At 41.8% G+C, this 15416-nt stretch overlaps 1 protein-coding gene across 1 annotated transcript; it reads left to right on the top strand.

Moving 5' to 3' along the window:
* Positions 1-4146: 4146 nt before the first annotated feature.
* Positions 4147-4830, top strand: LOC141629124 (uncharacterized). The gene has a single exon (XM_074442177.1). It carries the CDS (start codon positions 4147-4149, stop codon positions 4828-4830), a length of 684 nt encoding a protein of 227 aa, XP_074298278.1.
* Positions 4831-15416: the final 10586 nt, after the last annotated feature.

Raw genomic sequence — 15416 nt, forward strand, 5'->3', positions numbered from 1 at the left:
GACGAAAACAAAGAACTCAATTATCATGCACGAGAATAAAAGATAAAAGAATTCCCGACTACGAAAACCCCTAACTCATCTTATTCTAAGACCAAAGCCAAGACAGACCCTAAGACTGACTTTTTAGCGCTAGGTGTTTGGTAAAGGTTGGGTCCAAGGAAGGAAGCAGGGTTAGTAGTGGAAGGAAGGTTGGGTCCTCAACTCAGTGCAAAGGAAAAGCTGGGCCCACGGTAAGAAGCATCTGTACCTCCCAAGAAAAGGTCTAGGACTGAGGATCGGTGTAATACTCGTGATTTTATTGCACTTGTGTTTGTATAAGCAAGGGATAGGTATGGGTTTGGGTCATTTGACCAGTGATAGTATTCAGGTCCGCTTACCTGATTGATGGGTCGACCGACCTAATGTAGTGATAGACGAGTTGAGTTGGACGGAGGCCGACATTGTTTTGGGCTTCCTAATCTATTTTATTTTGGACTTAAACCTATATAAACCCTCTTAATCACATTTGTCGGATCTTTTGCTCATTAAAAACTGACACAAAAACCTAAGAAGAAAAGAGGAGGGGACCGAGTAACTAGGGCGCGATTGCACATTGTGATGATCCATTCCAATCCGATTTCTTTTGCCTATTGTAAGTTGTTTATACCGTTTTTCACCTTCTTAATTTATTAGAATGGTAATTGACCTAATTACGAGAATAATTAGTCTTATAAGATGGTATTTGGGAATAGTATTTCTAGATTAGGATGAGTAATATGTGAATTGTTCTTAATTGCGATATATTATACGATTGCTAGGTGGTGGATTTGTAGAAGTATGATTCTAGGGGTTTGTTGATCCTTATCGTAGGAGTTATTATTGCTAAAGGTAGGAATAATCTTCCAACTCAACCATGTGTAATTTATATATTGATTTTTTTTGTTGATAGCTTCGTCAAAAGGGGACGGATTTCTGACGTACAACAGTGGGTCGACTGACCGGGATACATGGTCGATCGACCTAGGGCGTATTTTAGCTAATTTTCACATATTTATTGATTGTGGTTATTGGGCATTGTGTTTTGTATATTGTATTACGATATGCGACAAAATGAGGTATGGAATAGTATACAGAAGCGTGTTTTGGGTGCTGGGTCGATCCACCTAGCATTGAGGTCGATCGAGCTAGGCCGTGTATGAGGCACATGTTATGCGTTACTTTAATTCTCTTGCGTGGTTATTGTTTATAAGATATTATGATGTACTTATATATTTAACCTGAGTTACTAAGGCGTGGTTTCTAGGAGTTGCGCCATTTGTGAATGTGTATTATGATGAGGGCATAATGACAGAGAGTTGTGCCAGTATGCGGTGTTGTGTATGATTATTGGTACGGTGACAGGTAGTGTACCATTTGGTATGACCACGGTGCTAGGGAGTTGTGCCATACTTGCTGACAGAGGTGGCGGTTGGCCCGTAGATGACAGAGGACTGGTCACTCATTATGATTGTGCAAGATTTGATGGTATTACTGTTATTCCGCTTATTATTCCTTTTCTTCCGTCTTACTTTATAATTCATTTGTTTAAAATGTTATTTACTTGCACCTTATTTATTTCTACTCAACTTTGGTTGGCGTGAGATTGTTTTATGTCAAAATGTCACCTATTTCCGTGGTGGCTTGTGTTGATCCATTTAATAATATTTGATTGAATGAGGAGCAGTTAATAAAGTAGGTTTAGGTTAGCTGCTGTGTTTTGGATGATCTGCTGGGGATTGGCTAAATGGCGCTGAGACTATGAGTTAGATGTCACGAGTTGACCTTCCACAAACTTTACTGGACTTTGTTTTATTTCCACTGTAAACTTATTTTAAACACTTGGTTTGGGAGTTTGTAACTGTCAGTTTTTCTGACAGACTTTATAAAGGTGTAGGTTTATTTAATAAAGTACCTTGATTGTTTTTACTTGGTTATTCACTAACTCGGTTTACCGAGATGGTAACACGTTCATTTAGTCGGGAATGTCATGTTAAGGCTCCTTCCTAAGTATGGGTGTTACAAAGGGGTATCAGAGATTTTACGATCTTAGGGCATAACCAATGAACCGAATGAACCTAGGCTGTGTCTAATTAAAATGAACCCCGATTAGAGGTTGCTAGAAGCCCACGTAGCCGGTTAGGAAGACATCCTTAACTGTGCTAGGGCCCTCTCAATTTTGAACCGGAAAATACGGTGAGAACCAAAGAACGTGGATAGTTAGACTGGATGTTATGTGGTAGTTGCAGTGTTGGATAATTGTTATAATTGCTTGAGGTAAGAAATTGTTGAGCCACGGAGCTGATTACGTAATAAGGTCATGTAAGTATTGATGCATGTGTTAAGAGTGCAGAAAGAATGTGAAGATATTTTTGAGGAATATTTCATTTTGGTAAAGCATGATATATTGTGACGAATTGACGCACGGAAGTGATTATGTGGTTAAATGCGTGGTAATTAGCTATAATAGGATGTATGATATTAGAAGGCATGATACATCTTATTTAACATATAAGAAGTGGTTGAATATTTGGGTATACATGTTGTAGGGGTTGCAGGCGAGTTATACCTTCGCGAAAGGGGGTTGGGTTGATCGACCTACAACTCAGTCGATCAACCTGGCTGTTTATTTCGTGGAAAAAAAAACTGATCAGAAACTTACAAGAGTGGCTAAGTCGATCGAACTAACCCATGAGTCGACCGACCTGTCACACTGGTCGTTCGACCTAGACACTGGTCGACCGACCTGGCTGCTGTTGCCGGTTCTTTTCTACTTTCTTATTCCGTAACTTGTTCAATACATAGTATGCATGTCTAGAAATATGATGAAGTGTTTAAAGATTACCATTACATATATTACATGGAATATGCACATGTATTACTATGATTATTATGGAAAAGTTCAATAAGCGAGAGCTTGTGTTTGTTAATGTTATAGGAACAAAAGAATGCCTCCAAAAAAATCCACACCCACAACCATGTCATAGGAGAAAGTCGATAGGTTGATTCAGATGAATGAAGTGCTAACTAAAGCACTGAAAAACTCTAAGAAAGCATCGTCGGTGGATGCAGCGAAGATGAGCTCAACTGCCCAAAAGGTATGATAGGTTAGGTGAGCCATCGCTAATGGGGGATTGGTGTAGGGAATTTGACAACCTATTTGAGTTGTTATATTGCCCAGCTGAACTACAAGTGGATCAGGCAGCCTACTATCTGAACGGAAAGGTAGGGTTATGGTGGAGTCGGAATAAGGGAGCGATCCGAGATGACAACAAAGAGATGGGTGAGGCCTACATTCCTTAGCTTAATTTCAAGATGATGTTGAGAAACACATTTGTGCCTGAACACATTCGGAGCAGGATGAGAGCTAAGTTTGATTCGTTTAAAATGGTAGAGAAGATGACCGTTGAGGAATATCACAACCGCATTCAAGAATTATCCAAATATGTGAGTGACTTGAATATGGGAATTGAGATGCTGGCTGTGAAATTTGAGAGGGGGTTGTCGACAGAAATCAAGAAGAGGCTCGTAGCTGGAGAGCCAACCACGGTAAAAGAGGTGTACCCGAGAGCTTGTCACCCTGAGAGGATATTAGACATGATGATGGAAGAAAAGAAGGGAAAATGAGAGAAAAGAAAAGCTGAATTTTTCAGTGAGAGTGGCGCAACTCATAAGAAGCTACATTACAATCAGTTCAAATCTTATTCAACTAGTGGGGTAAGCTAGTCTAAGGAGTACAACAACAAGGGTGGAAACTGGAGTCAAGGCAACGGTGGAAGCAAGAATCATAGGGTGACACTGTCTTGGAGGTGTTGTAACTGTCAGAAGATGGGGCACCGGGCTTTTGAATGCAAGAGTGCACCATAGGGTGGAAATAGAAGTGGAAATCAAGGTGGTTACCGTATGCCAGCACCGAGCAACGGGAGTAGCTAGCCTTCGGGTCGGTGCAACAACCAGAGGAGTTACAATAACTACCACAACAATCAGAATCACTATAATCATAGCTAGAATTATAATGGAGGGTCATACCAGAAAGCGGGCAATGGTGGAAATCAAGCTAGTAGTGCTAAGCGAACTGCTTCGGCTAGCACAGTTCAGAACAATGCTAAATGAAGTGGGAAGCTATTTATGATGGGAAAGGAAGTTGTAGAGAATGATGCTCATGTGGTTACTGGTACATTTCTAGCTAACTCAATACCATCTTTTGTTTTGTTTGACTCGGGGGCAATCTATTTTTTCATATCTAGTGAACATTCTTGGACCCTTGAGCTAAGTACCTATGAGAAGATAAAAGATGATGTCTTAATACCTTCTAGAGAGTTAGTTAAGTGTCAGAAAGTTTATAGAGGTGTGTCCATCTTAGTTAGAGAGGTTATGTTTTCTGCAAACCTAATAGACTTTTCATTGGGGAGATTTGAGATTATACTTGGAATGGATTGGTTGAGTGCATACAGAGCCCATATCGACTATTACCAAAAGAATGTGTATGAAAGGGGACCCAAGGGAGTTAGGATATCTTATAAGGGATTCCTGGTGATACCAAAGATGAAACTCATATCAACAATCACTTTAAAATCATGTTGGGGGAAGGGATGTCCGATGATATTATGCTATGTGTGGGACACAAGCGTTGAGGCACCGAGCGCGATAGATATAGCCGTGGTGAATGATTTGACCGACGTATTTCCTGATGAGATTCCGGGTTTACCACCAAAGAGAGATCTGTATTTTAGTGTGGAGCTAAGGCCTGGTATGGGGCCTATCTCTAAGGCTCCTTACCTTATGAGACCTAAAGAACTGGAAGTATTGAATTAACAGTTAGAGGAGTTTCTTGACAAGAGATACATCAGACCGAGTGTATTGCCTTGGGATGCACCATTTCTTTTTGTAAAGAAGAAAGATGGGAGTTTGAGACTTTGCATCGACTACAAAGAGTTGAATAATGCTACAATCAAGAACATATACCCATTACCGCATATTGATGATCTCTTTGATTAGTTGAGTGGAGCTGGGGTATTTTCTAAGATCGATCTCAGGTCGGGATATCACTAGTTGAGGATAAAAGATGGAGATATACCCAAGACAGCATTCAGAACTTGATATGGACACTATAAATTCGTTTTCATTGTAACACCCCCATCTACCAAGGAGCCTTAACAAGACCTTCCTTAACAGATAAGGGCGTTACCAACTCGGTTGCCGGAGGAGAGTAATAATCAAATGTCGACAGAAGAAAAATTATATTAAATTACAAGTGATATAAACAAAATAAAGATACAACTCGTGACTACTGTCAGATATGTGAAACTGAATCTGCCATGACTCGTGGTAGACTCGTCCCTCCAAGAACCCAACTATGATCCAGACATCAACCTGCTAAGACTGACTACTCACCATAGTGGATCAAGGTAGACACAACACAAGAAGACAACACAACAATACCACACAATGTCAGTAACTGAGGTAACAAGTACAAAAGCAGACACAACGAACAAAGTAATACACATACACCACCTCCTCCAACCAACCACACCTCTCTGACTGCCTGACGGTCCAGTCCTGCTAGTGGGGGACCGCAACCGTTCCCACCTAAGCCCCGCTCATCTGATCCGAGCGATAACCCATGTTCCTTAATGTGCACATCCCCACTATGGCGGGTTTTACAGAGGGCGAATCAAGTGCGTGAAGCCACTCCCGCAAGTGACTCCACTCAGCCGAGGACGCACCTCGGGAACCACAGATAAACAATCACAATGACCAATCACAACCAATCCACAGCACCTTCAACGATACTAAAATCAACTATACAATATAATCGACACACTAGACAACCAACAGTACTGAGTAGGAAAACCTACCTTTAGCAACTCGCAGCATTTCCGCACATGACCACAAGATAACAAGCAACCACTATATCCACCTATAACAACCAGCATAACTATCTATTACTACTACCATAACACAACTGAAATCAAGGAAGACGATGATGATGATGACAACTTACCTAAACAAAGCAATCCGGCGTGAAGACCGCTACCCGACTCAAGCATCCCATCCCTATGGTGTAACCACTCTCAAAGGCCTTAAGGAGATGAACCATGGTGAAGGAGAAGTGAAATGACGGCATCTAGGTTTAGGAAGAAAGGTGGAGAAATGATTTCGGTTTCACGATTTTACGATTTATAATTCCCCGCTGAAATCACGTTACTCGATCGAGTAACCTACTTACTCGATCAAGTGGCCTCTACTCGATCGAGTGCCCAAGCTACTCGATCGAGTAGCCCCCGCTAGATCGGGTAACACGAACTCCAAGGCTCACAACGTCACAAGGTTTAACTCGCAAGGTTTCCGAAGGTCTAGATAGGTGTCTCAGGTCAGTCAACGTCGGTCAACGGGTCTCTAAAAGGATAGGTATTACAGTCTTCCCCCCTTAAAAATAACTTCTTCCCCGAAGTTCAACTCATCCTCCCCCTCGACACAAGGCAAAGGAACCAAGGTAACCCACCACTATCCATCCCGACAAGGACCAACATAAGCCGCTCATGAATACCACCCCGATATGAATGTCCATCAACCATCATCATCATCTACCTTAGCACACATCACTCAACACGACTTCCTATCAAACCGTCAAACATAGATTATACGCGAGGACAAACCAACACAACCGTTACTTCCACATATCTGATGTCACTACTCAAGTATAAATCAACACGTCTATCTGTTTATTCTTCCATCGATTAATTGTCAACAAACATTAATTATCAATCATCCCAAAAGTAGTTGATTATCGATCACTTACACACAAACAACATAACATTCATTTACATTAATTCCTTTAAGTCGTTTCTATTACTCAATCATCCAGCAACAATTTAACAATTCAACTATTTAACAACTACCATTCAACTATATAACAACTTTGTGAACAATTACTTGGAAACGAAATACAACAACATGATAATTTAATCAACAATTGCCAAAAATTATACAATAATCACTACTAATTTCTCGCACAACTACACAAAATACCATAAGATTGTCATAATTAAGTCATTTTCCCATGCGACATTACTCTTCCCCTCTTAAAAAGGAACTTCATCCCCGAAGTTCACCTTCAAGACAACTGTTACTATTACACAAGGTGATAAGTTTTATTCCACATTGACATTACGAACAAATTACATTATACATTGAGACTCACAATGACCATGATACTTCCTTGACATTACATAGATATGATTCATTTATATGAAAACCATCGGAATAGTGAACCACACAATTACACATTCTGTCATCCATTATCATACATGACATCAGTTAATTTCTTACGCGACCTTATAAAATATGCAACAGAATTATCACTACCATTCGACATGTTACTTGTGGTAATTCGATTTAACATGCAAAAGTGTATAAACCATACGTAAATTGTACAAACCACATATATATAACCTTATGAACAACACTTAAGATACGACGATGTTGTCACCAATCAACACAAAGGAACATTTATCACAAGAACCATAAGCTTGAAGACCCAAACAAATTTGAAACGAAATAATCATCATACAGGGGCACTCGATCGAGCTTGGGTGTTACTCGATCGAGTTGACGTTACTCGATCGAGTTCATCAGCTACTCGATCGAGTTTGTTGAGATCAGAGTGCATTCCCAGACAACCCCTGCAGTTACTCGATCGAGTAGCCACATGTCACATTCCTCCAAATTGTTACTTTGTGATACCAAGGAAACACATATATAAGTCGGAATTTCAATTCCGACACCAACCACCTGTATAACAAGTCCTACAAGCATCCAAAATACGGCCTTATGGGCAAAATACAGACCAAAGTATAACAAAAGTACCAAAGAAACAAGTACCAACTACGATGAATCCATGAAAACGAGTATATAAGAAACCAAAGAAACAACATCACTCCAAAGCAAGCTCCTCCATCTCCTCATCGCCACCTCCACCTCCGGATGTGCCGGCTCCTCCTGTCTCCTCACCTATGGTGGCACCTGTGCCCGCGTCTGCTCCCACTCGCCAAGGTGCCAAGCAGCCGTAAGGGTAACTCTGAGGCTCTCCCCAAGTAGTAGGATCCACACCAAAAGAGGTCCACCACTATCATCTCCACCACCTCTCCACCACTCCGCTATCATCTCTACCACCTCTTCACCACTCCGCTATCATCTCCAACACCTCTCCACCACTCCGGTTGGGCCGAAGCGGTCCTGATGCCCTGCACATACGCCATCTCGTGCAGGTTCCGAAGCATCAAAGTGGCGGATACCCTCTATGTGAGCTCAGTCACCCGCATCTCAGGACTAAAGAACGAAGGGTAGCTGGGAAACTGATGTTGTGGAGGCACAGGCTGATGTGGCTGGGTCTCAGCGACTCTCTCCTCCACTCGTCTCGGTCCCCTCCCCACTGTAGGTTTCCAGTCCTTAGGTCTAGCCAGATCCCTCTTCATAGGCTCTTGCATCACCTCCAAAATATCTGCATCAATGAGGTAGTACTGCTGAGTAGGAACCTCCTCATCACCATAAGAATCTGATGCCATCACTGCCGCCCTCAAGGGCTTAGTCCCAGGAAGGTGCTCGGGGTCAGGTATCCTCATCCAACTCATACCCCATACTCTCCAAGCCAACCCACCACCCTTCAAAGTTCTTAACCATTTCAGGTCGAGGAAGTAGTCCAGGTCCAAGGTAGGTACATATGGCGCCAAAGTTGTAAGGGCCGAGGAGGCCTCAATGTTGGTCAACCGCTCCGCTAACCGTGTGGCAATGGCACCACAACTCAAGTATCGGGTCCAAGAGGTGGCCATCAAAGCTAGGCTAGCACAGACTATTGCCGGGGCACTGTAAGAAACTTTCGGGGCTTGGGTGGGGTTGAGATAGGCAAAAAGCAGCATCACCTCATGTGAGTTCAGCTTACTCACATCCTTCCGGTCATTGAGCAAACAAGTAAAGGTACGAAGAAAGATCTTCAAGGTGACATGTTGAACATCATTTATCAACATGTTACTAGAGGTGGGGGCATTCTTACCGGTAAAGTAAAGCATGTAACTACTAGCTCCACACTCAGTCGCAATATCCTTAAGGGCTCCCTTCTCCAGTTGGGCAAGGCCAAGGTGGTAGCAAACATATCCATGGTCAAGAGGAAACTAGTGTTCATGAGACGAAATTGTATGGTCTTATGTAACACCCCCATACTCCAAGTGCCTTACCAGGACCACTCAGGTATGAAGATATTACCATCTCGGTTACCCGAGGCAATGATAATCAAATAAACAATAAAGAAACAACGTTTAAATAGAAATACTTAGTGAAAGGTTACAATTCTCGAAACCAAAACCAAAAGTATAATACATGTTCTCAAACTGACTGTTTACTGTTCTAACTGAAATGTAAAGAAACTACTAAGCTACAGCGGAAGACTTCTATCATCATATCGTGGCAATCCCAGTACTCATCTCATACCTGCTCAATACCTGCTCACCATCCCCGAATGGATCACCGCAGGTTTACAAAACAACAACCGGGGTCAGTACTAATCACACAACTCAATATATATCAACAATAAGATAAACAGACGCCTTAATCACACACACAACCAAACCAATTCCAACAATCTCAATCACCGATCGTCCACTGGACCATCCCGCGATGGGGGACTGCAGCCGTACCCACCAAATCCCCGTTCCTCATAATGAGCGATAACCCTGTCCATTAATGTGCACATCCCTTCTGTGGCGGGTTCCACAGAAGGAGAAACTAGGGCTCGAAGCCAGTCCCGTAAGTGACCCCACTCGGGCGAGGGCACGCCTCGAGAAACATAGACAACCAATCACAATCACAATCACAGCCGTCACAATACAATTACTATAGCAAACAATCAATCTCAACACATCAATAATCATCCCATTATGGGACTAATACTGAGTAGGAAATCCTACCTGGAAAGCACACTATCAGACGGTCTCTACAGCTGTATCAAAAAGCTTCCTCTACGAAACCTCCTCCTATCATACAACATACAAATGCTACCAAATCACATACTACTCAAAAACCCCCAAATCCCTATATTAGTGATCGAGGCCATTTCGTGTTCACAATTAAGTATATGTGGTCGTTGGTCAATGGTCGATACAAAACACAATTTATACTTCACAAACAACTCTACAATTAGTAAAGAGGCAAGTAAAGGTCGGATCCCAAGGGACGGGTATTGAAATGAGAATTCTATTGTAACTAGTAGTGTCTAGGGGGTGTCACAAATTGGGTTGATGTAGAAGGTCATTAAACTAGAATAACAATGAAAATAAACAAGCAAGATGAATAAAAAGGGGTGTAAACAATTGATTAAAAGCACTAGAGTGTCATGGGTTCATAGGGGAATCATGGGATATGATCATACAAACATGTTCTCAAATTATAAGCAAGCAATTATTGTTGTGATGGATTGAGTTGGGTTATATCTTACAATCCTAGGAAAGTTTGGGTCCCGGAGCCGAATCGATTAGATTGTACAACACCTACAAGTCGACTTAATCTTTCCTACTCAACACATACATGGTCTAACAAGACTCGAGTTGGGTTATGTCTTACAAGTCAAGTTGAAAGGATAGAAGATGATAGTAAATGCAAGGATTCATAGGCTTAGCATTTCATCAAATATAACATGTGCATGTATTAAGATCAAAACAAGCAAGCAAATAAGATATGAAAGCATATTGATTTAAGCATGAATCATTCCCCATGTTGGTTTCCCCTAATCACCCATTAAACCCTAGCTAAGAGACTACTCACTCATTATCATGTTGATCATGCTAGAAAGGTTGTCAATCATACTAACATAATGAAACATGATGAATAAATGAAAGTAATTAACAATAATTAAAAAGGGATTAAGAGATTATACCTACTAATGATTCCAATAATAAAGCAAGAATAATAGAAGTACTTGAATCCTAGATTGAGAGGTTGTCAATCTCCCAATAATAACCCAAATAATCTTCAATTACCCAAAATAAAGGAAGAACAAGAGAGAGATTAAAGAACTAAAACTTGGATTAAAACTTGATTAATACTTGATTACAATATTGAAGAGAGATTTGATTGATATTAACTACACTAATTATTGATAAGAAGAACATGCCCCTCTAATTAGCCTAATGGGGTATTTATAGTGAAAATTAGGGAGGATGCATTAGGGTTAACTAAGGGCTAAACTAGTAATTACACTTTTTAAGTTGAGCAAGGAGGACCCGGTATTTTCTGAGAGAAGGGCTTCTCTTTTCGTAGCTTGAAGAATGAAATACGTGCTGTACTGAAATCCGTGCGGATTAGAGTCGGGACGGCCGGATTTGGGCTGGGCAATCCGAGCGGATTCAAGAGAGGGACGCTCGGATTGTGCTGGGGGAATCCGAGCGGATTCCAAAGAGGGACGCTCGGATTGTGCTGGCTGGACGGACGGATTGTCTGCAATCCGTTCGGATTGTTGGTCAGCGTCAATTCTTCTTCTTTTTCTTCCCTTTTCTTCATAAATTTCTTGGGGATTTCCTTGGGGACGCAAGGATCCTTTCTCAACATTGCTCTTCTACTAAGATATGTACAAAGGCCTTCTAGTCTTGTCTCTTCTTGATGCTTGGTCATTGAATACAATCAATTTAGCCTCGTTTTGCCATGAAAATGCAAGATTCTTACTCCTTTCCTACCAAGGGATCAAAATCTAAAAGAATATGCAAAACAAAGAACTAAAGATAAGAAATGACCCAAATAGGCACTAAAAAGCATGGAAACAATGGTAATTCGGGGGCTAAATATGCGCCAATTATGGTCACATCAATTAGGGTTTAACCAAAACAAAGGAAAGACAACAAAAAGGGTACATAGATCTTACCCTCAACGCAAGGATCTCAACGGTATAACCAACGATGAAAACCGACCTTCCAAACTCCGGGATTTGCTAACGATGTGATTAGGATTAAGAACGTACTTGCTTTCTCTCTTTAACAGTAAATTAGGTTTTGCAAAAGTGTTTAGAATAATGACGACGAAGGTTATATATCTTAATCGCATAATTAACAAAACCCGGGAAAAACTCCCCGCAAACCGGCTACTCGATCGAGTACCCAAGGTACTCGATCGAGTACCCCCTTACTCGATCGAGTATCCTAGTTACTCGATCGAGTACCCAACAGGTCATAAACTATTCTAAAAACGCAACTCACCCTTACTCGACAGAGTAAGGCCTACTCGATAGAGTACCCAAAGACTCATAAATACGGAGTATTACAGTCTTCCCTCCTTAAAAAGAACTTCGTCCCCGAAGTTCAAACCACTACTAAACAAAGGTACTCCCCCAACGCTTCCGACTCACTACCAAAACAAAACTCAACATAAAACATGTTACTAACCCAACTCATCCCGATAAACATACCGACACAACATACAAAAAGGGTATAAAACGGTTAAAAACGGTTAAAAACTCTTTGTGATCATCTCCTACCCCCCTAAAAGAAACAAGGTTACGTCCTCGTAACCACACATACCTGATCAAACAGAAAAGGGTATCGCACTTTCATAGCTTCCTCTGGCTCCCATGTAGCTTCCTCAGTCTCGTGGTTAGACCAAAGGATCTTAAGCAAAACTGTCTCACCACTCCTAGTCTTCCTAACCTTTCGGTCAAGAATCTATTTAGGCACCTCAAGATATGATAAGGACTCATCGAGCTCTAAGTTCTCTGCCTCTAACACATGTGACGGATCACTCACATACTTCCGCAGCTGCGATACATGAAACACATTATGCACTCTCTCTAACGCAGCTGGTAAAGCCAGACGATATGCAACTTCCCCAACTCGCTCTAAGATCTCATAAGGCCTTATAAACTTCTGACTTAGCTTGCCTTTCTTCCCAAATCTCATAACCCCACGCATAGAAGACACTTTCAAAAGAACCTTGTCCCCAACCGGAAACTCTATATCTCGGCGGTGTAGATCTGCATAGCTCTTTTGCCTATCCTGAGCTGCTCTCATCCGTTCGCTGATCATCTTAATATGTTCAACCATCTCATGGACCATCTCCGGTCCTAAAACCACTGCCTCAGCACTATTGTCCCAACAAATTGGACTCCTACATCTCCTCCCATACAAAGTCTCAAACGGTGCCATACCAATACTAGTGTGATAGCTGTTATTGTAAGAAAATTCTATCAAGTCCAACCTCTGTTCCCAGCTACCACCAAAATCCATCACACAAGCTCGCAACATATCCTCAAGAGTCTTTATTTTTCTCTCAGTCTGTCTGTCTGTCGCAGGATGAAATGCTGTACTCATCTTCAAAGTTGTTCCCAACGATTCCTGCAACTCTTTCCAAAACCTTGATATAAATCTCGCATCTCTGTCAGACACTATGTCCTTAGGGACTCCATGTAACTTAAGCACGTTCTTTCGATAGGCCATAACCAATTGTGCTTTAGTCCATGTATCTTTCATTGGAACAAAGTGAGCTGACTTGGTCAGTCGATCCACTATTACCCAAATCATGTTGTTACCTTGTTGACTCTTTGGCAAACCCACGATAAAATCCATGGAAATGGATTCCCACTTCCACTTAGGTACCGTTAAAGACTGAATCTTACCTTGTGGTCGTCGCTGTTCCCCTTTAACTCTCAGGCATGTCAAACAACGGGACACAAACTCAGCTGTCTCTTTCTTCATCCCAGGCCACCAAAACGTGTTCTTTAAATCCTTGTACAATTTGTCTCCACCTGGATGAACTGAATATGGTGTGCAATGTGCCTCTGTCATGATAGTCTTTTTCAACTCCTCATCATTAGGAACACACCACCTACCATCAAACCTCAAACTACCATCTGTATGAATAGAGAATCGAGACACTGTCCCTTTCTCTACTCTAGCTCTCCACTCAATCATTTTAGGATCCAACGCCTGCTTACCTCGAATGTCATCATAAAACTCAAGCTGCACTGTAATATCACCCATGGCATCTCCTTTCTGCATCATATGTATCCCAAACCTCGCTACCTCATCTCTCAGTCTTATCAAAGATAGAGCTGTACACAGAGAATGTACACTCTTCCTACTCAAAGGATCAGCAACTACATTGGCCTTCCCTTCATGGTAGATAATTTCCATGTCATAATCGCCAATCAGCTCCATCCACCTCCTCTGTCTCATGTTCAACTCCTTTTGAGTGAAAATATACTTGAGACTCTTGTGATCAGAAAATACCTTAAAGATTGCTCCATAAAGGTAATGTCTCCAAATCTTGAGAGCAAACACCACTGCACCCAACTCCAGATCATGAGTAGGGTAGTTCTCCTCATAAGGCTTCAATTGCCTAGAAGCATAGGCAATCACTTTACCGTTCTGCATCAACACACATCCCAACCCATTCTTTGAGGCATCTGTATAAACCTCAAAGTTCTCGATTCCTTCAAGCAATGCTAAGACATGAGCTGTGGTCAAACGCTCCTTTAATGTTTGGAACGCCGTCTCACAACTCTCATCCCAACGAAACCTGTTCTCTTTCCTCATCAACGCTGTTATAGGTCTAGCTATCTTGGAGAAATCTTTCACGAACCGTCTGTAGCATCCAGCTAAACCCAAGAAACTTCTGATCTCGGCAACATTCTTTGGTGCTTCCCACTTTGTCACTGCTTCTATCTTTGCCGGATCCACATCTACCCTATCTTTAGAGATCACATGCCCCAGAAAAGCAACTTTCTCTAACTAGAACTCACACTTGGATAGCTTAGCATACAACTCATGCTCCCTCAAACTTTGAAACACGATCCTCAGATGGTCCTCATGCTCCTCCTTAGTCTTAGAGTAGACTAGGATGTCATCGATAAACACCACTACAAACTTGTCCAAAAACTGTCTAAAGATCCTATTCATCAAATCCATAAACACTGCCGGTGCATTAGACAACCCAAATGGCATGACCACATACTCATAATGACCATAACTCGACGTGAAAGCTGTCTTTGGTATGTCCACCTCTCTAATCTTCACCTGATGGTACCTCGACCTCAAATCAATCTTAGAAAAGACTGATGCACCACTCAACTGATCAAACAAGTCATCTATCCTTGGCAAAGGATACTTATTCTTCACCGTCACTCGGTTCAACTCTCTATAGTCTATACACAACCTTAGACTCCCATCTTTCTTCTTCACAAAAAGAACTGGTGCTCCCCACGGCGATACACTAGGTCTAATGTATCCCTTCTCTATCAAATCATCCAACTGCTTCCTAAGCTCCTCCATCTCCTTAGGACCCATACGGGACGGTGCCTTAGAGATTGGCCCCGTCCCTGGTTTCAACTCTACTGTGAAATCTATCTCTCTTCCCGGCGGCAACCC

Source organism: Silene latifolia, chromosome Y (genome assembly GCF_048544455.1).
Source record: "Silene latifolia isolate original U9 population chromosome Y, ASM4854445v1, whole genome shotgun sequence".
Classification (NCBI taxonomy): domain Eukaryota; kingdom Viridiplantae; phylum Streptophyta; class Magnoliopsida; order Caryophyllales; family Caryophyllaceae; genus Silene; species Silene latifolia.